At 35.5% G+C, this 27,113-nt stretch overlaps 3 protein-coding genes across 4 annotated transcripts; 1 reads left to right on the forward strand and 2 right to left on the reverse strand.

The window, feature by feature from the left end:
• Nucleotides 1–2,069: 2,069 nt before the first annotated feature.
• On the reverse strand, nt 2,070–4,066 carry LOC126691415 (basic blue protein-like). The gene is made up of 3 exons (XM_050386461.1): nt 4,055–4,066; nt 2,471–2,645; nt 2,070–2,266 (listed from the first exon to the last, which is right to left on the reverse strand). Exons 1-3 carry the CDS (start codon nt 4,064–4,066, stop codon nt 2,070–2,072), a joined length of 384 nt encoding a protein of 127 aa, XP_050242418.1.
• A 6,692-nt stretch (nt 4,067–10,758) lies between these two features.
• Nucleotides 10,759–13,604, forward strand: LOC126693469 (uncharacterized). Of its 2 annotated transcripts, XM_050389458.1 has the most exons (7): nt 10,759–10,926; nt 11,762–11,925; nt 12,063–12,336; nt 12,450–12,546; nt 12,625–12,749; nt 12,832–12,913; nt 13,437–13,604. In XM_050389458.1, the coding sequence occupies exons 2-7, from the start codon at nt 11,905–11,907 to the stop codon at nt 13,447–13,449; spliced, it is 612 nt and encodes a 203-aa protein (XP_050245415.1). In that variant the 5' UTR covers nt 10,759–10,926; nt 11,762–11,904; the 3' UTR covers nt 13,450–13,604. The 2 variants fall into 2 exon arrangements, 1 of the variants encoding a protein (XP_050245415.1); XR_007645371.1 differs by lacking the exons at nt 12,063–12,336; nt 13,437–13,604 and having other exon boundaries at nt 10,761–10,926; nt 12,832–13,071.
• An 8,334-nt stretch (nt 13,605–21,938) lies between these two features.
• Nucleotides 21,939–23,243, reverse strand: LOC126691416 (uncharacterized). The gene is made up of 2 exons (XM_050386463.1): nt 22,661–23,243; nt 21,939–22,369 (listed from the first exon to the last, which is right to left on the reverse strand). Exons 1-2 carry the CDS (start codon nt 23,241–23,243, stop codon nt 21,939–21,941), a joined length of 1,014 nt encoding a protein of 337 aa, XP_050242420.1.
• Between the last annotated feature and the right edge of the window lie 3,870 nt (nt 23,244–27,113).

The following is a 27,113-nucleotide window of genomic DNA, read 5'->3' on the forward strand; positions in this document are numbered from 1 at the left end:
TTAACAATATCATTTATCTTTTTAAAAACCATAAAAAAATTATAGATCTAAAATTTAAAATAAAATTAACAAGTCCAAAAAAATTAACCCAACAACAATAAAAATTACCAATAACAAACTTTCCCAACTAACAACACATAATAAATTTACCACTACACAATGCACGCCATGGCATGATAATCAATCTACATGTTTAAGTTCTTGTGGGGTGGGAGGGAAGTCAGGGTCGAAGTTCAAGTCTCTAGAAGAAAGTTTTATACACGTATATACTAAGATTAGGATAAAGCAAAATTCTACCTGAGAGGAAAAAAAAAAAAAAGAAAAAAAAAACAAGAAATACAAAATAAAGATAAACAAGACACCCAAAAAAAAAGAAAGAAAACCCAAGTAGATTGTAACTAGGAGAAACATGCAAGACACCTAAAATACAAAAGGAAAACCTAAGAGCAATCACACTAGTGATTGTAAAATATAAAAAATTATCAATTTTACACATTTTTGCTCAAAAATTACCCACATTAATGGGTCTAAAACACAGTTCCTATGCAAAATTTCTATAGTAACCATGTATATATACAGAGTTACTATAGCTTTGTATCCCATTTGTTTATTATTATTTTCTCTCACATCCTCTCTTGTCTGATTTCCCTGTACTCTCTTCACCGTGAAGAAGAAGAGAAGATTTAACCTTCATAGTGAAAGAAGAAGAAAAAAAGAGCCAACATCAACCTCCACCAACCCACCACCACCATAGCAACCTAGCACCACCCAACTATCACCACCACAAGTCATTTCAATAGTTGATTTTCCAAACACGAAATCAATAAAATAAAAACAAAAACAACTCAAAAACAACCCAAACCCCACCAAAAAACCCCACCGAAAAACCCAACCCAAATCCAACTCAAAATCAACACAAAAAAAAATCAACTCAAAATCAAACCCATACGAAAACCCACCAGAAATGCTGTTGTATGACCTCGCTACTGTCATGGGAGCCCTACCGATATTGCTAGAGTTGACGATATGACCTTGCTGTGTGTGTGTGGGTGTGGGGGGAAGGGGTTGGGATGAGAGAGGCAGAGAGAATAAAGTGAGGAGAAGTGTGTTTGGGATGAGAGAGAAATATATAGACATCCTTTTACAAAAAATCCAACTCTGTAACTCCACTGCCATCAAGAAATCTATTGCTCAAGTCATTGTCACTTGAGTTCACAAACATTAGTCCTCCTGGTTCACATAATAGTTAAATCCATTCCTCAAAACTCATCTACAGGCTTTAGTAATAGTGGTCAACATTTGTGTGATCCTCTCATTGGGTTGAGACTCGAGACCCTTTCTTGGGGTGGCTCCTTCTTTAGAACCTACAATTGTCCCTCTTCTTTGGGACCGTCCTTTATTAATTGGCACTTAGCTATAGTAGTGAGCTATCTAATCACAAATGCCAAAGGGGGTCTGAAAGGCATCAAAGTGTTAACTGTTAAACTATATTATTAATTTTTTGATGGAAAAAAAAACTATATATATATATATTTATATAAAATTTCTATATTTCAGTCATTCTATTATTATTTTTTATATAAAAAATACGGTTGTATTAAATGTCAAACTCAACTATTCTCAAAATAAAGAATGAGTATATCCATCATAATTTTGTAATAAACAAACTTGAAAATGGAACTTTCCATGAAGCAATGGATGTTAAATTAAAATTATGATAAAGAGAGGGATTAAGCCTGATATATTTAATTACATACACCACCCTTTTGTTTGGATTTGACAAAGATGGGAAGGATAAGTCTGCTTTGAAGGTTTTTGAGGAGATGAGAATTGCTGGTTACAAAACAAATATTTGCACCTTTAATGCCCTAAGACGCATGGTAACTGTGGAAACCAAAAATCAGTCGAATAATTTCTTTTGCCGCATCAGATATCACAGTAAAAGCTAAGCAAAACTTCATAAGAAAGTGCAAAAATAGAGCAATATCTCATATTCAAGCATATTAGAAATGAATTTTATTGAGTATTCCATTGCATCTTGACAACATCTCAAAACGTTTTGTTTCAGATTACAATGCGTTGACAGCTATTTTCATGTTCTTTGCGCAATGCCCTGGAAAACCGCAAATGAAATAGTTTCCTCCTTGCACAAGCTTGATCTGATCACTTCCAGATTTAAATGTTTGCCCTGATGATGCCGTGCATGTATCATAACCATTTTTACCTACACCAACCACATTGTGGAATGCTGGGTTGTAGTTGAACACTGTAACATGAAGACAAGAAAAATAATAACCCTTAATAGAAAATCGTCAAACATTATGATAGAGAGTTGATACTGTAGGACGTGAAAACAATCTATACCCATAATTATAATGTTAAAGAAAATGATAAAAAAAAATGGTGATTGAAAAAGTATGAAGTTATTTATATATATATATATATATAGAAAATAATGATTCATATTTACCGAGTACATCACCAGCCCTAAAGGTCTTTCCATTAGGCCAACCCACAACATTGAAGGTCCATCCACCAGCATCTCCAACAGTATAGGTTGCTGCCAAAACGTTACCACAGTGAAGGAGCATACCCAATAGTAGAATTGAGACAACAATTGCACTACCTCTTCCCTGGGGTGCCATCTTAATAAAAAAAAATTCCCAACAAAGAGAAATACTCAAAGATAAGATAGAGTCAAGAATGGAGGATACCTTGACCCTATAGAAATGTGCGTTTTATAGAGTTTTTGCCACCAACTTTTTTGTTGTTTTAGGGATTAGTTACCAAATATGGTAATGAAGGTGACAATCAGAGTAACATAGAGATAAGGATGGATCTATAGAAATGTGCATTTCATTGAGTTTTTAAACTTTTTTAAGGGACCAATCACCAAATGTGGTAACGAATTAAAGGTTTACTTTATATTTGGTTGCTTATTGTATCATGTCACAAATGGATAGTTGAGATATGAGGGATTTGAACTCTGGATGATTACTTTATAGAGTTTTTGCCACCAACTTTTTTGTTGTTTTAGGGATTAGTCACCAAATATGATAATGAAGATGACAATCAGAGTAACATATAGATAAGGATGGATCTATTGAAATGTGCATTTCATTGAGTTTTTGAACTTTTTTAAGGGACCAATCACCAAATGTGGTAACGAATTGAAGGTTTACTTTATATTTGGTTTTTTATTGTATCATGTCACAAATGGATAGTTGAGATATGAGGAATTTGAACTCTAGATGATTACATTGAAAATGATGAGAAGTACCAACCATTTGAGCTATAAGACTTTTGGTTGATATCATATAATATGTAATCTAATAATAATAAAAATGATATAATAAAAGTTGAGTTACACATTGTACGACATGTTTCTATACATAGACAGTTTCAAAAAATCCTCCCTTCTTCTTGTATTTTTTTGTAAAAAAATAATAACAATAATAATTTTCGACAAATTTGATGCGTCTGTTATAGGAGTACCTATAACAGTGGTTTTAAAACCGCCCCTATAGGGTATTTAGGAAAATAGAAGTACATCCTATACCAGCGATTTTAAACTACTGTAATATGTACTGTCTATGCCTGCGCTTTTAAAACCACCGATATAAGTCATTTAAGAATATAGAAATAAGCCCTATACCAACATTTTTAAAATACCGTAATAGGCCCTTCTTATACCAGCAGTTTCTGAAATGCCACTACAGGGTATTTAGGGAAATAGAAATACATCCTATACCAGTGGTTCTAAACTGCTGTAATAAGTGTTGCCTATGCTTGCGCGCTTTCAAAATTGCTGGTATAGGACATTTAAGGATATAGAAATAAGCCATATACCAACGTTTTTAAAATGTCGTAAAAGACCTTACCTACAATTAATTCTTTAAAATACCGTACGGTGCGTTTGGAAGACTCACTTTCATTAAAGGCATTTCTATAAAAAACACCAAGCCGCTTATCCACAAAAAAAAAAAAAAAAAAAAAAAAACCACAAACCCTAATACACAAACGCCATATTTCCCGATTGAAATTTCAAACTCACTCTAACTTCCATTTCTTCGCTACAACTCCATAGACACACAGATTAGAATACCGTGTTCCAGACCAACAGGCATACAAAAAAAGGAAATCCAAAAGGAAGCGAAAAAAAAAAAAAAAAAAAAAAAAAAAAAAAAAAAAAAAAAAAAAAAAAAAAAAAAAAAAAAAAAAAACTCTGTTCGTCTTCTGCAACAGTGAAAACTAAGAAACTTTGTTCGTCTTCTGCAACAACAAGCGATTTAGAAAATAATTCAGAAGGTAGGGATTTTTTTCCTCTTTTTTTGTTTTCTATTCAATTACCATTTGTAGGGTTTTGAAAAGGCTACATTTTTCCTTAATTTCCAATCTATTTTTACAATTCCTTGAGTTCTGTTTGTTCAATTGTTGTATTTTGTTTAGCAGTTTTTTGTTATGTTTGTGCTTTTTTTTGGATCACCCCTAAAATTTGAATTAATTTATGTTTTGTGCAGATCTATGTTTACCCTTGATTTTAATTGTGAAATTTCTAACATGGATTGTTTAAAATCTGAATGCTTGGAGAATACAATCGCCTTTGTTGTTTTCCTTTTTGATATTTTATTTTATTATTATTTCTCTATTGATATTTATTTTCATCTTTTTATTTAATAGAAAGTAGGAATTGCTTTAATTTTTTTAACCCTATTTCCAGTAGCCTTATAAAAGGTTGGAAATCTCCTCAAATTTTTGTTCACTGTGCTTTCTAATCAATTTCACTTATTTGTGTTTGTGTTGGTTGATTTTTGAGACATTTTACTTTGTAATTGTGAGGGTTGTATAATTGCTAATTACAATTTCAAGCCAGTTTTGTATATTTAGTTTGTAGTCCCTAGCATAAAGTGTGTTTCATGTACAGTAGCTGTTGATTTTTATAATTCACAAAATTTATCATATGTGCATGCACCAACCCTTCGGTGTTAGTTTTCGAGTTTTTATTGAAAATTTAGTTTTGCAATTCAATGAACTGCTCAAATGTATTTTTTTATTGAGATCCATGGAGGAGTGTACCAACTATAGGTTTCACAATAGTAACTTTTTGTAATACAGTTTCTAGAATTTCGAATCCTACCTAAATTTTAATGGTTGGTTATCTTTTAAACTTAATAATTACATTATAGTTTTTGGGTTTTTTGTTTTCTCTCTTACCAGTTCTGTTATTTGTAAGGGGGAGTGAAATTGTGGAATTTTGAATATTTGCTCAAGGTCATTTTTTGTTTTCCATGAAGAGTTTGTTAAAGACCATATTTATGAGACAGATTCTTTAAGTGACGTGCATGGTTTATGTGAAGGGAGTATTTTCCTACAATTGCATTCTTCATATCTGTTTGGTTCTTTAATCTGCTTCTTCAACTGTTTTTTTTTTTTTTTTATAATTATTATTATATTTAGGGATTCCAATCATAGTATACTTTTGACAGTTTTGTTACTGTTATAAACTTTAGTATGTGTGTAACTAACTTGGTCCTATTTTTTAGTTTCTAAGTTATTTGGTCTCATTTTTATTTTCTTTTTAAAAATTTAAATATGCAGTGTAGCCTATGTCCTACTTCTTTACATTTATTTTCCTCAACTTTCTATTCCAAATTTCTATAATCAAATATTTTCTTTTATCCCCTTCTGAGTCTAAATGGCCTTTTGTACTAAAAAGAAGGCAAATTCCAGTGTCTATTTACTCTTTTGAATCTATAATTTTTTTTTTTATGTCTCTGTTTCTCCATTGCTTTATTCTTTGGGGCTTGATTAAATTTTTATTTCATTTAAAGTTTGGTTGAGTGGGCTGTTAGGATATGAGTTGCATTACTACATAATGCTTATCAATTTAAACTTTGCTCCTGCAATATGCCTTAATGGCTATTTCATTTTTCTTTTTTTTAAGTAGAATTACTTCATGCTTCCTGAATTTCATACGAAGAAATTTAATGACTAATTGATATTACTTGAAATTGATTTACTTAATATTAGATTTCTTCCCTTTAAAATTTGTATGATTTTTATTTTAGACTTGCTTGAATTAGTGTAGGATAATTGTGGCTATCAATACATGAGGTGAGAATAGCCAAATAGGCAGTTTGCTTAGCTATAGGTTATTTGATTAGTCTGAACTTTAAGAAAATTGGAAAATTGGAATCATCACTGTAATGGATGGGCATTTGCATGGGAAATTATAGGTGAGACATCATCAATACTTCGAAGCATAATAGAAATGATTATACATGGGGGAATATTACTATAAAACTGGTAGAAGCAGATGGTATATTAGTGTTATGCTTTATTTCAGCCTACCTTTTTTTTACATTTTTTCTCATAAAATATTTTTAAAAATACCATTTAGAGGAAAGATGTTAGGTTCTAAGGAATTAGGAACTAATGTATTAGAACTTTATTTTGTAATGTTGGCAAACCATGATCAAAACGTTTTAGTCTTATTTAGACTTGCTCAGAGTATATGCTTTTTATGTAAAGTTGGAATCAAGTTGCTGTAGGATTTACTGTCTAAATTTGCCTGGCTCGATCGATCGAGAATTAGACTCGACCGATCGAAAGTCGTGCAGATTGTTTTTTCTATAGAATTTCCAACTCAACCCAAGCCTGTTTGACGTGTTGGGTTTTATGTTTTTCCTTGAGTATAAAAGGGAAAACCCTAGCCAGGTTTTAGGATGCTCTTTATGCTGTGTGTGTGAATCTTTTGTGAGATCAAGAGGTGGTTGCCTTCACACATACTTAGGGTTTCCAAGATTTAAGATTATGTCAAGAACTTGGTGATCAATTTAGTTGCTGTTTCAAGAGATTAAGGATACACAAGCGGGAGTGCTTGTACTTGCTGGGAATCCATGAAAGAAGTAGTCCATGGACTCGGAGCTGTCACGTGGTCGTGATAGTAAGTTTCCTACTCGAGGTAATAATAAGATGTTAGTGGTCTAAGTCGCTATTGTGTAAACTTCAATTCTTTCATAGTGGATTTAGTTTTACCTTGAGGATAGCTAAGTTAAATCCTCCCCAGGTTTTTTATCAGTTTGGTTTTCTTGGGTTATAATATTGTTGTGTTCTATATTTTTCCGCACTTGTCAATGATATGATTTATATGTGTTAACCTAGATCTGCATAATTTACCTAAGTTAATCGCTTGACTAAATAACTAGGTTAATCTGATTGTGTTTAAGGGGTCTAAAAACAAACAAAAGAAAAACAGAGTTCTCCTTCCGTTAGAGACCGAGAGGGAGATTGAAGAAGTTTGATATTTTTAATTTGATTTTGATTGTCAATTTGTCACTGCTACAATTATTGTTTCTTTATGTCTTATTGTTATTTCCTTTTATGTATGTTTTGATCTCAAATTGGATTAAAATTATAGGAATAAATAATTGTGTTACCCATGTTCTTAAAATTTTCTATTGTATATGACTAATTGTTAACAGTGTTCTATTCAATTTTTATCTATTTTAGATTAGTTTTATGACATTTTGCATGCTGTTTCTGAAATCATTTCAAATTGTAGAGTGAATATATGTGGAGTAAATTTAAAATTATTTTCTAGGATGTTTAAATTCTCATTGTAATTCTGTTTTTGAAAGATAATTTCCTCAAATGAATTTTCAAACAGAATAACAACTAAAAACATCATCTTTTAAATAACCTTTCTTAATTTTTTGAACTATTTAATTGCACTTTCTTTAAAGAACAGAATAATAATAAAAATACTGCATTTACTTTTTTTATAAGAGAAATCCAAAGATGACCATGTGAATGAGAAAAAAAAAATTGTTATAAATTTTATTTCTTAAAACCTTTTTGTATAATTGATACTTGCATTTGTAATTAGTATTTTGCAAAAACAGTCCTTCACTTCTTTTGCAATAAAGGCATTCTCTTTGTTGGTGTAAAAACAAAGCCTTTTTGGTTGATGTGCTCATCCAAAAGTACGCATTTATAGGCTTTCAATTACTATTAAAAGTGCGACAAAAATTATTAAAATATAGCAAGATGCTAACTTCTGTTTTTTGCTTGACTTTGTGATTCATTAGATTGATTAGAAAAGCTTTGAGGAATTAAAAAGTTTTTTTTTGGCTTTTGAAGTGGTGCTTCAGTTTTATTTGTGTCTACATAATTTCAAAATTGTAAAGTTGTGATTTATAACTATTTTGTGTTGGCTTTAATTTCGTGCCAAATTTTATTATAATTTTGTACAATCTTTTGTACCTTGTATTTTATGTGGGTTTTCATTGTAAGGGTTGTGTGTGAGAGAGAGTGTGAAGACTCAAGACAATTAAAGACCAGAGAAGTTTTCACGGGTATCTCGCGAGTAGCCTTCCCGCGAAGTGAAGCATGTGCTCAGCACATGATTGGAATGCGAAGAGTCATGACAGATGGTGACAACTAGTTTTCGCAAATGTATCGTGGGTAAGGCCTTCCCGCGAGATACCCGCGGAACAGTCTGTTTTGCCAATTTGTCATATCTAATACACCCTATCTATACCCACACTATATATACCCACATTACTCACATATGTTGAGGAGTGCTTTTTCAAAGAGAAAACCCTAGCCACAACCTTTGAGAGTTAAAGATTGTTATACCCATAATCCTCTACACAATCCATTATGGTTTTCCTCAACTCCAACCTCTCCATTTCCTAATCCTTGAGAGGTTGATAGCCCAAACACTTACCACACCCATTCTGAGTGTAAAGTGAGGTTTTGGTGTTGTTAGGAAGCATTGGAAGAAGCCATTTGTTTGGTGGATGCAATTGGGTTGAATTGCGTGATCTAGAGAGCTAGAGAAGACCCTTGGCGAAGTTAGTTGATAGAAGGAGTTTGGAGGGCTCAAGTACATGGGGTAGATTAGGCTTGGAGGGTCTTTTGTTATTCGTGTACTCCAACTTATTCTCTAGTGGATTGATTTACCGCTTGGAGGGTCTTTTGTTATTCGTGCACTCCAACTTATTCTCTAGTGGATCGATTTACCGCTTGGAGGGCGGCGGAGAGGTTTTTCGCCAAGTTCTATGATTTCCTCTTCAATAACACATCGGTGTGTTATCTTGTGTTTGCATGAAAGTTAAAAGAGCAAGGAAGAAGAATGCAAACACAAGATAACACACTGATGTGTTATCGAAGAGGAAACCGAAAAACTTGGCAAAAAATCTCTCCGCCAACCCCCAAGCAATAAATCGATCCACTAGAGAATAAGTTGGAGTGCACAAATAACAAAAGACCCTCCAAGCCTAATCTACATCATGTACTCGAGTCCTCCAAGCTCCTCCTACCAACTGACTTCGCCAAACCTTGTTTTCTCTAGCTCTTCGGATCACGCAATTCAGCCCAATTGCATCCACCAAACAAATGGCTTCTTCCAATGCTTCCTAGCAGCATCAAAACCTCACTTTACACTTAGGATGGATGTTTTAAGTGTTTAGGCTATCAACCTCTCATGGATTTGGAAATGGAAAGGTAGGAGTTGAGGAAAACCATAATGGATTGTGTAGAGAATTGTGGGTATATCAATCTCTCACTTTCAAGGGTAGTGGCTAGGGTTTTCTCTCTCAAAAGTACTCCTCAACATATGTGGGTAATGTGGGTATATATAGTGTGGATAGAGACCTGTTGTATCACATATGACAAATTGGCAAAACAGAATGTTTTACGGGTATCTCACGGGAAAGCCTTACCCGCGAGACAATCGTGAAAACCAGTGGTCACCATCTATCATGACTCTTCGCATTCCAGTCATGCACATGCTTCACTTCGTGGGAAGGCTTCTCACGAGCTACTCGCGAAAACTTCTTTGGTCTTCAATTTGCCTTGAGTCTTCACACTCTCTCTCACACACAACCCTTACAATGAAATCTCACATAAAATACAAGGTACAAAAGATTGAACAAAATTACAATCAAATTTGGCACGGAATTAAAGCCAACACAAAACAGTTGTAAATCACAACTTTACAATATCCATTTGGAATAGCTTTTAACTTTCAACTTTAAGCTTTTTAACTATTTTAAAATTTCTAATTTTAAAATTTCTAATTTCTAATTTCTAATACATTAAGGTAGAAGTTAAAAGTCGGTTGTGGAAAGATAGGTTTTAGGAATTTCTTTTGTTAGTTTGGATATATATATATATATATATATTTTTTTTTTTTTTTGAGAAAAATTTTAGATGACATTTAAAGATTAAAAATCACAAAAATTACATTCAATAAGGCCATTGCATATTCCCAAATTAGACAATTGCCAAATACACATAAATCTCAGAATTAAAGTTCCAAATAAATTCTTATTGTGGGTTTATAACAATTCCCAATTTCCCATGTGGGTAGGTCCATACCATAAGCTAAAAAAGCCCAATCCATTTCATCTAATAACCAACCATGAGACCTATGGAGTTATGTGGAAAATCATATATACAAAAAAAGCCAATCCCAAGCCCAGCCTCACTCATGGGAAAAAAAATGTCATTGATTGTATGATACAATTTCTCTTACTGAAGTAAAGTAAGCCTCGGATGAGAACCATAATTGGGCCCGTCAGGATAAATTGATCAAGCCCAAAGTTGATGAATCACCCATGGTCATTATTATTATTATTTTTTATTTTGTTAAAAATAGATTTTTTTTTTTTTGGGAAAACCCAAAAATACACTTTAAAACCTGTGAAGCTTCCAAAAAAAAAAAAAAAAAAAAAAGAGCGAAAACTTATAAACACCATTCAAGTGGTGCGATAACTTAAAATCTTAAAGCGGTACACTTATTCAGCCACACACGAACACAAATAGAGAATCCCTCCCTCAATTGTTTCAACCGCCATTCCTTCACTGCAGCAGCAAACTATTAAGAAGCCTTCTCTGCAAAAACAAACTATTTAGAAGGTGAGCATGCTTTTTTTTCTATTCAATTACCGTTCCCATTTGTCTATAACTGCCCACAGATTATTTTCCCTCTATTGAATTTAATTTTCTAGGGTTCTTCTTTTATCTCTATTGAAAAAACATATGAGTTCTAATTTTCTCCTTTTTTTTTTTTTTTTTTTTCATTTAGGAGATATTTGTTAGGTTTTCACTTTTCTTTTCCGATGGTCTTTATGTTTTGTCGAATACTGAAGAGTATAGATTTGTTGACGGTTTTCCTCAAACTAAAATTATGGTTTCCCTAGAATTATTTATAGCATATTAAATTCTGTTTTTCTGCATTACTCAATAAGTATTAGGTTTGGCTACTTTTTTCTCTAATTTTCCATTTATTTTTTCAATTTCTTGAGATTTTTTTGTTTGATTGTTGTATTGATTAAATATTGTTTTTGTTTTACAGATTTTTATTATGTAAATCAAACTAAAACATTGAAATAGCCTCTTTTTTTTTTTTTTTTTTTTCTTTTTTCTGTTTATGTCATCTTTATTTTGGTTCAATTAAAATTTTATTTTGGATTAAATTGACAATTATAATTATTATGACCCAAATAATTTATTCCCCTTTTTTTCCAGTGGCCAAATAGATGGTCACAGAATGTTAACATTGTTTTTATTGTTGAACCTGCCATATTAATATTGTACATAAAGAAATATCAAATGGTCTATGCAGACGTAATACATACCGTTCATTATGTTGAAGCTGTCAATAATATAAGTTAGATTGTCACTTATGTTGCAAATGATAGATTTTACTCCATAATTATATATAAATTTTTCTGATGTTTAAATTGTGCAGATAATACAAATTCAAATGAATATGAAGTACACAACTTTGAAGCAGATATCGAAGGACAAAGATAAATCAAAAGTGAAAGTTAGAGTTTTACAAATGTGGGATGCAATTAAATAGCAAACAACCATTATCTGATCAGCCTCGATATGATATTGGTTGACAAAGAGGTAAATTCATAATTGATTTCCTTTTAGAATAAATTTTACTAATATTATTTTATTAAAACTTGCAGCCAATCAATGTAAATTGGTTGTTATGTATTGCTCCTATTGATTAAGGGATAATTCATTTGAAATGTTTGTAGGGAACATTGATACATGCAAGCATCAGAAAGAATCTTGCTCAAAGTTATCATCCACAACTAAATGAAGGGAGCATATATACAATTACAAATTTCTTAGTAGAAGAAAATATAGGGAACTATTGTCCAGTACATAACAAACTCAAAATACTTTTCAATTCAACAACTTCAGTCTCAAAATTCAGCGGATTTGATCATTCAATACCTCAATCCCAATTTGAATTTGCTGATTATGGAACAATAGCTTCCCGTTGCTATGACACACCTTACTTGACTAGTAATTTTAATTGTTTTACAAGTCAAGCATCTACTTTTACAGAGCTAAAAAAATAATGCAATTCATAACTTAATACTGACTATTATCTATAAAAAAGAATATGTTCTTACCAGATGTGATTGGCATATTGGACTACATTGGAGCCATTGAGGAGATCAAAACAAGAGGGTGTCCAACAAAGATGAGAAACATTAAACTATTGTTAGAAGTGTAAGATATATATACATTTTTTTAAACTTATATGTTATAATTTTTAAATAACTCAAACTTACATATAAACAACTTTAGGAACAAATCAGTTCAAACAACTTTGTGGGGAAATACTGCACAACAAATAGATGATGATTTCTACAAAACAAATAAAGGGCCATTCATTGTAATAGTCACTTCAACTATTATGAAAACTTTAAGAGGTAACAATTGATTGAATCATTTATCAAATACATAACATTTATGTATCAATAATGCTTATAAATTTTTACAACTTTTTTGTAGGTGACTATCAACTATCATCCACTTTTGCAACAAAGTTGTATGTCAATTTAGACATTCCAGAAGTTGCAGAAATTAGAAACAAGTAACTACTATTACATTTTTTCTTTTCAAGTATGTACCTACTTTGTGATACTTCTTAAATAATAGATAGCATAAAATTGTATAAAACAGATGCTATAGAAGTTTTTTTTTTAAAAAAGAGACCAGCAGGTATTTTTAAGAAGACATGTTTATTTCAGTTTGTTTAGATATATAACATTGTTTATATCTATCCCTTTTTACGATTTGTACGACTATGCTAAAAAATTGAATATTCAGAAGAAAAAAATATAAAATAATGCTATTGTTGATGCATAGATTGAACACCACAATGGACAAAAACGTAAAAGAAATACTGCCAAAGGGACTACCTAAAGTACAAGATAGAGAACTTGCCTTACATAATAAAAAAAATAGTTGCTGAAATAAAAGACTTGGAATGGAACTTAGAGACAAAGGTATCAACTATACTCTTATATTATGAATTTATCGTAATTGGTAATTAATTGTTTATGTGTTTTATAATAAGGTATAATTTTATAAATTAACTAAACTTTGTATTATAGGACTTACTGGTAACATGCAATGCCAAAATCATTAATATCAACAACAAATATGGATGGTATTATGTTGCATGTCTTATATGCAAGACAAAAGTGAAACAAGTCAAAGGAGTTCTATGGTGTGAATGTTGTAAAAATGAGCCAAAGTTTGCAGTTCCAAGGTAATGAAAGAAAAAATGATTTGTAAATTCACAAATACACACAATATATATATATATATATATATATATATATATATAATATTCTACTAACAAATTTGTATCTAAAATAGCTATAGAATACAAGTCCAAGTACAAGATTAGACCGATTTAACCACATTCATATTGTTTGACAAAGAGCTGAGAAAATTATATCTAAAACTACAAAAGAACTTGCAGAGATGCAAGAAGAGGTAATTTCATATATAAATATCAACCCTATATCTTTATTATATGAAAATTGAAGTATACATATTTTGTACAAGACATGACGCATGTATGTATACATATTTTGCGAATTGTATGATACTTTGTTCATACATATTTTGAAATTAGATGAGAATATTTTACCAAAAGAGATTCAGAAAATAATTGGCAATGAATATTTGTTCCAACTGCATCTTGATGAATATAATTTGAAGTATGGAAAAAAAAAATTACATGGTTATGAAGATTTTGGAGACGGAAATTTCACATAAGCAAAATGACTTACGTAAAGTTGAAGAACATCAGGTAATTGAAGCATACTTACATCACTTTGCTTACTATATGATTTAAACATTATTCTACACATAACTTACTATACATATCTAACAGATACATAAGAATGAAAATTATTGCAAGACACAATGGAGGAAATTGTAAGAAAATCCAGGAAGGACAAGTACATAGTCAGTCAAAAAATAGAAATAGGAGAAACATTTGTTGAAAGACCTGAATTAATTGCTCCTATAACTACTGAAGATGGAAGACTTGGTCATAAAAGAATGCCGCACCAAATGCTTCAAAAACGTCAAAAGGGTACTAAGCAAATTGCATCAAAGAAGAAAAAAATTTGATGACTTTAGGATCTAAATGTATTAGAACTTCAATGTGTAATGTTGGCAAACCATGATTAAAACATTTAGTCTAGATTTAGGCTGCTGAAAGTGTGGTTATGTGTAAAGTTGGAACTGAGTAATTGCAGGAAATTACTATTCAATTTCTACAAGGCTCGATTGATCGAAAATTAGACTCGATCGATCGAAGCTCATGCAGATTGTTTTTTCTACAAAATTTCCAACTCAACCCAAGCCCATATGATGTATAGGGTTTTATGTTTTCCTTCAAGTATAAAAGGAAAAACTTTAGCCACATTTTAGAGGTTGTTGATATGCTGTGTGTGTGAATCTCTTGTGAGATCTAGAGGTGTTTACCTTCATACACACTTAGGGTTATCAAGATCAAGATTGATGTCAAGAGCTTGGTGATCTCTTCAATTGCTATTTCAAGAGCTTAAAGAAAACACAAGTGGGAGTACTTGTGGTTGTTGTGGATCAAGGAAAGAAGTAGTCCATGGACTCGAAACTATCACGTGATCATGGTAGTAAGTTTTCTACTCGAGGTAGCAGCGAGCATCTTAAACTTCCTAATGCTTGGGTTCCACAAATACATTATATGTCTACAGTTTTCCACATAGCTAGCAAAACAGAACATGCCATTAGAAAAGCCCATTATCCGAGAATGACTAAAGGGTATTTCGATCCTAGAAATGTTGTTGCTCAATGCGCCATCGCTGTTGCAAACAACAGTACACAAATTTCTGCTATTAAGAAGAGGATCCACATGTAGTGGTGTATATAGCAAATAACCATTATCATTGTTGTTGTTTTCTTCATTGGAAAATAGTAATTTGGCTCGGTTGAAGTGTGTGGAAATGAAAATGGGGTTTGTAATGATTGAGTACCGAGATTTGGAAACGCACCTGAATCGGATTAAGGATTTCACTGGTACACAACTGAGGATCTCGTCAATGATGTGGTCTGGGAGAAACACAAACGATAATTTAGGCTTTGTTCTCGGCTGAGACATTGCTAATTCATTCGATAATGTGCGTTATTTGGGTTTCTGTCTTTGTGATTTATTTACTGGGTAAAAGTAAAGTGAAGTGAGGTTAAGACCCTACTGTCCTCCTCACTTCTCACTCCTTACACAACGTATGGCTTTTATTTTATATATATATATATATATATATATATATATATATATATTAAGATATTAAATATAAGGGGTAAAGTTCTGCTACAATTTATACTAAAAAAAAATAGATAGTTACATATTTTAAAAATATAACTCTTGGATTGTATATTTTTTTATATTCTCAACTTGCATGTTAAATTTTATACCAAATAGATATTATTTACTATTCGATTCATAAACTTATTTTTTATATATATTTTTGAAAATATAAATTTTTTTGCAAGAATGAGGGATATAAGAAGCAAATGTTATTCAAATGACAGATTTGTAAAAATCTACATTTAATAAAACGATATTAAGTGAAATTGTATTTATTAATTGCAACCAAGTTTGTAGTTGTTAGCTCTCCCAAAAAACAAAAAAAGGCTAGGCAAACGGTAATTACTCATAGTAATACTAATAGTCTGTCGTTGTGTTTGAAGGAGATTCAAAAGTTGTCCTTTTAGCTTTGAAGATGATTATGAAATTTGTTGATTTTGAAGGAGATTCTAAAGTTTTTCCTTTTCTCCTACAAAATCTTTAGCTCTCTTTTCTAGTTATATTAGGTTAACTCTAAGTTCTTTGCTCTTTTGGACTTTGTTTTTGTTTCCAGACATGTAAATTTTTTGTCTAATAATATTGCCCCTTGGGCAACATTTTGTAATTAGGATTGGCCTATTGCCATCCCTTCCCTCCCGCTGGATCTTTCTCTCAGAAGTTAGAAATGAGACTGGCCCTTTTACCCTCCTTTTTGATATATAAAATTTTGTTTATAAAAAATACTAAATATAGAAAAAGTGGAGTAATTTGTTTTATATTTTATTTAATTTATAGATATAAATATCAAAGCCGCTAAATAATGACTATCCTTTATCATTAGATTAAAACACCAATTAGTTTTGTGTACGTGAAGATTGAGCTTCACATCTCTTATTTGACGATAAAAGTTTTTACCAAATGTGATAATTAGAACCCAAATTTCGGTTAAAAATTTTAAAAAGTGTCAATTGCAGCATCTCTAGAACTTTTATATACTTTTGGAGTAAGAGCTTCTTAATTTTTTTTTTTCATCTTTACCAATTTAGTAAATTGTAAAAAAAAAAAAAAAAAAAAAAAATACTAACCCCGTGTGAACTTTTATGATGTTGCAATAAAACCTTTTCATTTTCATTTAAAAAATAATAATAATTTGGTGCAAAAATAAGAACATCTATTGCTATAGTACCAAAATTTATATACTAAATTGACGGAAAAAAAATACCGGTCTTACTGCAAGAACTTAAACGTACAAGTGGTCTCACTACATATTACCCAATTGTAAATATAAAATAAGTTTTTTTTTTTAAATAATTTTATGTGGGTTTGTCATGTTTATTTCTGTAGGTTTTTAAATAAAAATGTATTTTTAAATATAAAAATAAGTGAGTAAGTAGTTGCAATATATATATATATATATATATATGTATGTATGTATGTATGTATATATGTATTGTAAGGATTGAATTTGGATTGGACCTAGTGTAAGATTGAGTTTAAGCCCAACAAGCCCAAACAATGAATTTATAGAGCGTGGGTGAAATAACCAGTTCTACTCCAAAAGATGGACAATAAAAGTTGCTGAACTAAGATTATTGAACACAAGTAAATGAGAAAATCTATCATCGGCACGGCTTGAGGAGCTTATGTTATAATATCTAGTATTTTGACAAAGCTACAAGAGTTCACTGTATTCTTACAAAGATTTTTTGATTTTTTCGATCCCTCTTTTAGGTCACCTTCCCGTGTTATATATTGTAATCTTGGTGTTATCCCTACCATACACGTGTAGGTTGGATTCTAGGAGCTCCTTGTCCCATCCAACACCTCCTAGAACCATCAAATAGTAGCTATAAGGCTACTTGGTCACTGTTTAGGTATCACCTCTATATTAATGCGGTTAGAGAGTTAGTTGGGAGGCATTTAATGTGAAGGTAGCAGCCTTTTAAGATATTTGTTGCCTCCCTCTACTTACCCCTTGTCCAACGTCCAACTCCTAATTGTGATGTAACTTTGAAGAAGGTCTAGGGTGATAAGACACTCTTACTAATCTCGGATTCTTATTTCCGAGATGGTTTTTCTCCTCGGACGTGTGTTGGATTTATCTCGTACTATTTTTATTTCTCTCTTTATACCATTCCCATTATAACCTCATTTGGCCATTCTCGGATTAGTTAATGTCCTCGAATTGGGCCGTAGGCCCAATCCGTACAGCCTTAATAATACCTCCTAACTAACTGGCCCCCACAATAGCCCTTCAAAATCTTGCTTTTCAACTCCTCGGGAGGAAAGGATGATTTCAATGTCCTCAGTCCATCCTGTTTATGGTTTTATTCTGTATTCCTGATTTCCCAAATGCCTTTCTACTTGCTCAAGGCACGCTCCTGACGCTTCGGCATCCAGAGCGTGCCATCATTAAATTTTGGCAGCACCTTTGTCCCCCACGTTCAACGGTAGGATGTAAATCGAACGGTGGAGGATTTTTCTAGTTTTACGAGCAGGAACTTTCCCGCTTGTAACTTCTGCGCCACTATAAATAGCTTTTCAAATCAATTCCTTATCCTTCTTTCAATAATCACACAGTCTTAAAGCTCATTACATTGAACCTGTCTCTTTCTCTCATCTCCCTGTGCGTCTACAAATACTAGAAATATGTTCGAGGACCCCTTTTTTAAACCTGTAAGTTTTCTTAACGCCTCTTAGTTTTCGTTTAAAACTTGTTAATTGTTCTTCAAAAACCTCTTAGAAAAATGGGTAAGTTCAAACGTTCAGTTGAGTCCGAGGAGGGTATGGAAAGTTTTAGAGCTAAGTATAGGATCCCACCAACAGTAGGCATGAGGTACACTGCCCAGGGGGAATGGGTAGATGCTAGAAAAACAGGAGAGGTGGTCATTCCCATGATCGCCTTCATAGAGGGGGGAATGACCATTCCCATGGGTACCATCACTAGGAATTACCTCAGGTTCTTTAGACTATCCCCCACATAGTGCGCCCCAAATATGTTTAGGGTCTTGGGGAGTATTGAAGCTTTAAACGAGAGAATGAACCTAAATTTGACCCACCACGATGTGAATTGGGTATACAGTTTACACCACCTGAAGGGGCAGGAATATTACCTTAAGTCGAGGCATCCCGAAGTAAGGTTAATCTAGTGTCTCCCCACTTCAATCAAAAACTTAAAGGAGGATTTCTTAATCTTTTCTGGGGAATAGCACGATGGCCTACCCTATCCAACTAAGGAGGGAGAACTAGGTGGGGGTATAGCTGTAGATTTATATGTCTTGGTTCGCATTTCTCTTTTGTTTCCTAACACCCCTGTCTCTGACGAAATTTTATTCTAATTTAATGATTTTGCAGATAAGAATTCTACTAAACCCAAGCTTAATTTAATCAACAAAGAGAGTTTGGATAAGATTTTGAGTGCCAAGGTGTACGTAAACGAAGCTGACTGCCAACTGCGAGCGGCACACCTGATTCTTGGGTATACACCCCTTTCTCTTGCCTTCCAAGCCCTAAAGTACGTGATAAAAGCCAACGATCCTCGACTCCACCGTATCAGTGTTGCCTACCAAGGGTTCGTTGTTTCAGAGGGTATTCCATTTTCTAAAGGCACTCCCCATACTCAACCACTTTTTGTTGCCACTCCTTCAATAGGAGCATCATCCTCCCAACTCATTCTTGAAGAAGAGGAAGAAGAAAAAGAAGATTCAGAGGGGATTGTAGACGTATCAGACACCTCGGATGAATTCGAAGCGTTCAACCAGCCTTTATCCCCCGAGAGTACATCAAACGAAATGGGTATCCAGAGGAAATCCTAGAGGAGCCTGATGGAATTAATAGAAGACCAACCTGGAAGAGGTGCATCGAGGAAGTCCACTCAACCTAAACTTCCTCCTCCTCCTCCCAAATCTCCTCTCCCTCCTTCTCAGCCATCTCTGCCCTCTAAGACTGAACCTGCTGATCCGAAGAGGAAGAGGGGGCAGAAAGGTAAAGACGTGGTGGTGACCGGGAGATCTCGTCCAACTCGTGAAGACGAGGCTCAATGAGCTGTGAAGAAGCAAAAAGTTAGCCACGTGTCACAACGAGGCGTGGAAAGGGCAGATACTCAACCTCCGGAGTCTCAAGCTTGGCTCCTAGCACCCATGCTTGGTGGTGAGCCCTTGAGAGATGATGCATCACTTAGGGACTTCAATGGGGGCATTGGGTGCCACATTGCTTCGGCCTTGGAGGAGGCTTTGTTACTTCCAAAAGATATGACCGAGTTGCGGAATATTAGGAAGAACGAGGTTTTCCTCAATTGTAAGAGATATTTGGGCATGGTATGATGCTAACCCTTTTTTTTACTTATAATTACTATATATATATATATATATATATATATATATTTGTTATGTTACTGACCCTTTTCTTTTAGGCTGTCCAAGCCACTTTCAGGCTTGAGAAGATAACCAATTCTTGCTACCAGCAACTGGAAGATGAGAGAAAAAGGTGGGTAGCTGCTGTGCAGACACTCAACATTACTGATCAAAGCAATGTTGAATTAAGGAAAAAGCTGGCTAATGAGGAGAATGCCCACAAGAGTGCTGACTCGGCTTTGGAGAGCACACAAAGACAAGCCGAGGATCAAAGGAAGCGCCTGCGTGAGGCCAATGATCAGTTGGCTACTTCTAGGGAACATATGGCAACCCTTAAGAAACAACTGAAAGAAGCCCAGAGGCTCAAAGATCAGGCCGAAAAAGCAAAGGCCGAGGCGGAGAAAGCAAAAGTAGAGGCCGAGAAGGCAAGGGAAGAGGCTGAACAGCATGGCTACGACATCGGTGTAGTCGAGACCGAGGATACCCTCCCGGTAGAGGTCCCTACCGTATGTTGTGCCTACTGTGCTCAGACATGGGAATAAGCTCTCAACTGAGCTGGGGTTAAGACTTCTTCTGAGCTGAGAAGGCCAGAAAACATCTATTTCCCCCCAGCCATACAAGCCTCGAACCTTCCTTCCAACCAAGAAGAGGCGGCCTCTATAGTTACTGACCTTGCCGAGGAAGCCTAGACTCAGGATCCTCTTCCTCCCAGTCAGCAGGAGTAGTCCAAAGAACCTGAAGCTCCTAAAGATTCCTCTTCGGACAAGGCTGCAGAGGTTCCTCAAGATGGGGCAGCTTCTCAAAGTTTTGAGCAGGCTTTAGCTTCAACTACCATACCTGCTGGAGAAGTCCCTAAAGAGAAAGAGAAAGTTGTTCCTCCTGAAGCAGTTGACAAAGCCTCCAAGAACAAGCTCCAAATAAAGTTAAAACCATAACTCTTTATTTTTACATAGGGTAGTTATAGTTAATGTAATAAAATTCTCTTTTTTCTTTTTAAGACAAGTTTTAATGAGATGTACACTTTAGTTTTCCAAATTTACATGGGTTATTATTATTTTATTTTTTATTTATGCAATTTTCATTTTGTCTATTCTTTGTTCATACATAACCATATGCCATAGAAGAATGAAGTTTGCTGATATGAGGGAAAACACAGTTTTACATATTTTAACTGAGAATCCGAGCAGATCATGACTATTAAATCCATAGCACTATCAAGACATGCTCTTAATTTATCAATTCTAATAAGTTTCAAACTCTGAGAAAACATCCAAACGTTTAAATAACAGGAAAGTCCAGGATACCTCAAAATGCTTTAAGTGATGCTCATGGATTTTACTTTGGCTTACAAATTTGATTATAACTCAGTTCAAGGGGTATTAATTTCCACTAAGTTTGTGGTCCGAGGAACCTGACACAACTTAGTTTCTGTTTAATACTTCAATAGATGTCATAGGGTATTAATTTTCACTAAGTTTGTGGTCCGAGAAACCTAACATAACTTAGTTTCTGTTTAATACTTCAATAGATGTCATAGGGTATTAATTTCCACTAAGTTTGTGATCCAAGGAACCTGACATAACTTAGTTTCTGTTTAATACTTCAATAGATAGGGAAACATATGATGCATAATTAGAGTAAATTAAAGAAAAAACTAAATAGGACTATTTTTATTAATAATAATACCTCTTTAGATTGTTTACATTCCAAGGGGGGAGTATAGTTTTTTCATCTAGGTCCACCAAATAGTATGCACCTATTCCTGCCATCGAAGTTATCCGATACAGTCCTTCCCAATTGGGTCCTAATTTTCCCTAGGCTGGATTCTTGGTAGTTCCCAAAACTTTCCTCAATACCAGATCTCTTACGGCCAATGGCCTTAGCTTTACATTGATATCGTAACCTTGCTTGAGCTTGTGCTAGTAGTAAGCCAGTTGGACCATTGCATTCTCCTTTCGCTCTTCGATCAAGTCCAGACTTTTTTCCAACAACCCATCATTACTGTCCAGGGTAAATGCATTTTTTCTCAACGTCGGGAAACCTGTTTCTAGAGGGATTACAGCCTCGGCTCCATATGTTATTGAGAAAGGGGTTTCCCCTGTTGACCGTCGAGGTGTTGTTCGATACGTCCAAAGGACATGTGGTAATTCCTCCACCCATTTTCCCTTTGCCTCGTCTAACCTCTTTTCAATTCCATTCACTATAACCTTATTGACAGCTTCAACTTGCCCATTTCCTTGCGGATAGGCTGGAGTGGAATACCTGTTCTTTATCCCCAGATCAGAACAGTATTGCCTGAAGGCTTTACTATCAAACTGAAGGCCATTATCCGAGATGAGAGTATGGGGAACTTTGAATCAAGTAACGATATTCTTCCAAATAAATCTTTTGACATCTACATCTCTGATATTAGCCAAAGATTCAGCTTCGACCCACTTGGTAAAATAATTTGTGCCGACCAGCAGGTACTTTTTATTTCCTGGTACTTTAGGGAAAGGACCTACAATATCCAAACCCCATTGAGCAAAAGGCCAAGGGCTGGAAAGAGGATTAAGAACTCCTCCAGGCTGGTGAATGTTTGGCGTAAATCTCTGACACTAATCACATTTTCTAACATATTCCTATGTTTCTTTTTGCATGCCTGGCCATTGGTATCCTTGAGTAATGGCCCGGTGAGATAGGGATCTTTCCCCCATATGACTTCCGCAGATTCCTTCATGTAGTTCCTCTAGGAGTGACTCTGATGTCTCGGGATGTACACAAAGTAGATATGGCCCAGAAAAAGAACGTTTATACAACTTTTTATCCTCGGACAACCAAAACCGAGGAGCTTTCCTTCGTATTTTCTCAACTTCTGCTTTCTCATTAGGCAATATATCCTTTTCAAGGAACAGCAATATAGGATCCATCCAGCTTGATCCCAACTTGACTTGATGGACCTGGAGCAAATCTTTCTTTGTTGAGGTAGGGGTGCATAAATCTTCGACAAGTATCACTTGGGGCAAAACCTGTGCCGAGGAAGTGGCAAGGGTAGCCAAAGAGTCTGCATGGGTATTTCCACTTCTAGGGATATGCGATAAATCAAAGAATTCAAATTTCATTTGTATACGCCTAACCTGACCCAAATATTCTTGCATTCTTGTATCACGAGCTTCCAGTTCCCCTTTTACTTGGCCTACGATCAGTCTGGAATCTGAGAACATTTCCACTACCTTTCCACCCATTTTCTAGACCATCGCCATTCCCATCAACAAAGTTTCATATTCCGCTTCATTGTTTGTAGCCGAGAATCGCAACCTCAAGGACTTTTCAATGGTGATATTTTCGGGGGATACCAGAACTAGCCCCATTCCTGATCCTCGCTGGTTTGCTGCTTTATCCACATATACTTTCTAGGGTGAGGGGTATTGGGTGGAGATTAAGCCAACTGACTTTTCATCCATACCATGCTGCTTCGCATCTATTTCTTCAAGAAATTCAACAAACTCGACCACTAGATCGATGAGGACCTGGCCTTTTACAGAGGTACGAGGCATGTACTTGATATCAATAGCTCTTAGAATTGTGCCCCATTTAGCAATCCTCCCGGTATAGTCTGTGCTCCGAAGTATTGATTTGAGTGGTAATTGAGTCAGAACAATCACAGTGTGTGCCTAAAAATAGTGGGGGAGTTTCCGTGTAGCATGCACTACTGCCAAAATGGCCTTCTCTAGTAATAAATATCGAACCTCGGCTTCGTGAAGCGACTTACTTACGTAATAGATTGGTCTTTAGATACCACCGTCTACTCGTATCAACACAAAACTTACTGCGTAAGAGGCTACCGCCAAGTAAGCAAACAGAACCTCGTCCACCTCGGGACTAGACATGATGGGTGGCCGAGATAGGTATTCTTTAAGCTGTTGAAAGGCTAGAGTGCACTCCTCGGTCCATTCAAATCCTTTCCACTTATGCAGTAAAAGGAAAAAGGGCCTGCACCTATCTGCTGACCTGGATATAAATCAGTTCAAAGCAGCAGTCATCTTAGTCAGTTTCTGGACTTCCTTGGGAATTCGAGGTGCTTGCAAGCTGTTAATGGCCTTAATCTGATCTGGGTTTACCTCAATTCCCCTATGAGTAACCATGTAGCCCAAGAACTTTCCCAAGCTTACCCCAAACGAGCACTTAGAAGCATTCAGGCGCAACTTATGCTTTCTCAAAATTTCAAAAATGTTTGCAAGATCGTCCACATACTCAGATGCCACCCTACTCTTTACAACCATATCATCAATATAGACCTCAATGCTCCTGCCCAATTGTGGTTCAAACATTTTAGTCATCATCTTCTGATAAGTAGACCTTGCGTTTTTCAGACCAAAAGGCATCACTTTGTAGTGATAGTTTCTAATTAGAGTGACAAAAGCTGTATTTTCCTGATCGTCCGACACTAATGGTATTTGGTGATATCCTTGAAAGGCATCTAAAAAACTCATCCGAGGATGCCCTACTATTGCATCCACCAACTGATCTATCCGAGGCATAGGGAAAGGATCTTTGGGACAGACCTTATTGAGGTCTGTGAAATCCACACACATACGCCATTTCCCAGTTTTCTTTCTCACCACCACTGCTTTAGCTAACCATTGAGGATAGAAAACTTTCTTGATAGCCCCTGCCTATTTGAGCTTGATTACCTCATTTTTGATAGCTTCGGCATGCTCTTTTGAGGGACATCGAGGTAGTTGTCTCTTCAGGGTGATGGAAGGGTTAATGTTTAGGTGGTGACAAATGAAACTTGGATCTATACCCGGGGCTTCATAAGCGCTCCATGCAAACACATCAGCATTTTTTCGAAGGAATTCAACCAATTATTCCCTCTTCGGTAGAGGCAATTGAGCTCCAACCTGAAAGAACTTCTTCAGATCGTAACCAATAATGACTCTCTCTAGATCTTCACATTTCGCCTCATCGGCTGGTCCATTGAAGGGCAACGCCGGAGTTTCTGACTGCTATAAGCCATTATTAACGATGGTCGAGGTCTCAGCCTTAGGCCGATGTTGGATAGCTGCTACTAGGCATTGTCTGGCTGTAGATTGATTTCCTACTATTTCCAAAACCTGGTCTCCGGATGGGTATTTCATCTTCTAGTGAAGAGTAGAGGAGACGACCCCCAGGCTATGAAGCCAGGGTCTGCCCATAATGGCCGTGTAGGGAGAGAAAACATCTAGGACAATGAAGTCCACTTCCACCACATCTGTGCCGGTTTGCACAGGTAATTTGATCTGACCTTTCGGGACGACCATTTTACCCTCAAAACTCACTAGAGGAGAACTGTAGGCTGTCAAGTTTTCAGGTTTCAAATTTAGCCCCCTATACAAGTTAGGATACATTATGTCAGCAGCGCTGCCTTAGTCGATCATCACCCTTTTCACATCGTACCCACCAATTCTAAACACAACCACTAGATTGTCATCATGGGGCTGTATGGTTCCAACTTTGTCCTCATCTGAAAAACCTAACACTAACGGGATACCCATCTTGGCTCTCTTAGGCATTGAACTAGACTCCTCAGCTGGATAACGGGATACCGACATCACCCTGGAAGGACAAGATCTGGTCCTCCCCGGGGCAGCAAAAATAACGTTTATTGTGCCAAAATGGGGTCTTGAAGAAGTATCTCCCTGAAGCTCTAAATCCGTTTGGATTCCCCGACCACTAGAATGATGCAAAAGTTGTTTCAACTTCCCTTCTCAGACTAACTGGTCCAGATGGTCCCACAAGTTTCTACAATCTTCAGTAGTGTGTCCATGATCCTGATGATATTGGCAATAAAGGTTTTGGTTGCGTCTCATAGGATCTCCTGCCATCTTGTTTGGCCATTTGAAGAATGGCTTATTCTTAATCTTCTCTAACACTTGTTGCACTGTCTCTCGAAACACAGCGTTAATCACCTGGGTGTTGGCAGATCCTGGCTGCCCAACAAAGTCTTTTCGAGGTCAGTTATTATTGTATCGGTCCAACCTGAAATCCCTCCTCTCCTAAGGGATCACCTTAGCCTTTCATTTCCCCTGTAGTTGGTCTTCTTCTACCTTTCTGTATTTGTCAATCTGATCCATTAGTTGACATACACTAGTAACAGGTTTACCAGTTAGAGATTTCCTCAAATCATACTCGGTTGGAAGACTAGCCTTAAAAGTGCTAATGGCCATATCATCGTACTCTCCTTCTATTTCATTAAACATCTCCTAGTATTTGTCTAAATAAGCCTTCAGAGTCTTACCCTCCTGCATGGACATAGATAATAAGAATCCCAAAGGCCGAGGAACCCTGCTACAAGTAATAAAGCGAGCACCAAAGGCCCAGGTGAGTTTCTTAAAGGAATCAATAGAGTTCGCCTTTAAACCATTGAACCACCTCATCGCCACTGGGCCCAAGCTAGATGGAAAGACCTTACAGATCAAGGCCTCATCTTGGGAGTGAATGGCCATCTTTTGACTGAAATGGTTGACATGTTCTACCGGATCTGTTCGACCATTATAAATGGTGAACGTGGGTTGATGGAATCGCCGAGGAAGACTCGCACCTTCTATGTTTCGTATGAAGGGTGATTTAGAAACTTGACTCAGCGCTTTGTTCATGGCATCGTTCCCCAAGCCTTTGCAATGCGGGCTTTTATATCTACGTCTATGGTGGTACTCCTCATCATAGGAGAAGGTCTCGCTGGGTAGCACCATCTGTCTCTTCAGAGGACGACTCAGAGCTGGGCAACGAACGTCTTCGCTGAGTGTGATGCAATTCCCTCTTCAATTCATCGATTTCATGTTGCATGTCTTTGTCATCCTTTGCATGGGAAACATGGCTCTTCCCTTGAGATTGACTTTTACTGGTATGAGTTATGTGCACACTTCCCTCACGGCCACCTCTTTATTCAAGGCTCCTACGCGGATTGCTATGCTAAGAACCCCTTGATTCTGCTTGATGTAAATTAACATCTACCTGGTGTGGTCCTGTTGTTGCCTGGTGTAGACCTGTTTCCTCCATCGTGAACGTTGTACCCGAATCTCCTTCAGAATAAATCAAGCTTCCCTATAGACGACGCCAATTTTAAGGACTGA

Source organism: Quercus robur, chromosome 7 (genome assembly GCF_932294415.1).
Source record: "Quercus robur chromosome 7, dhQueRobu3.1, whole genome shotgun sequence".
Classification (NCBI taxonomy): Eukaryota; Viridiplantae; Streptophyta; class Magnoliopsida; order Fagales; family Fagaceae; genus Quercus; species Quercus robur.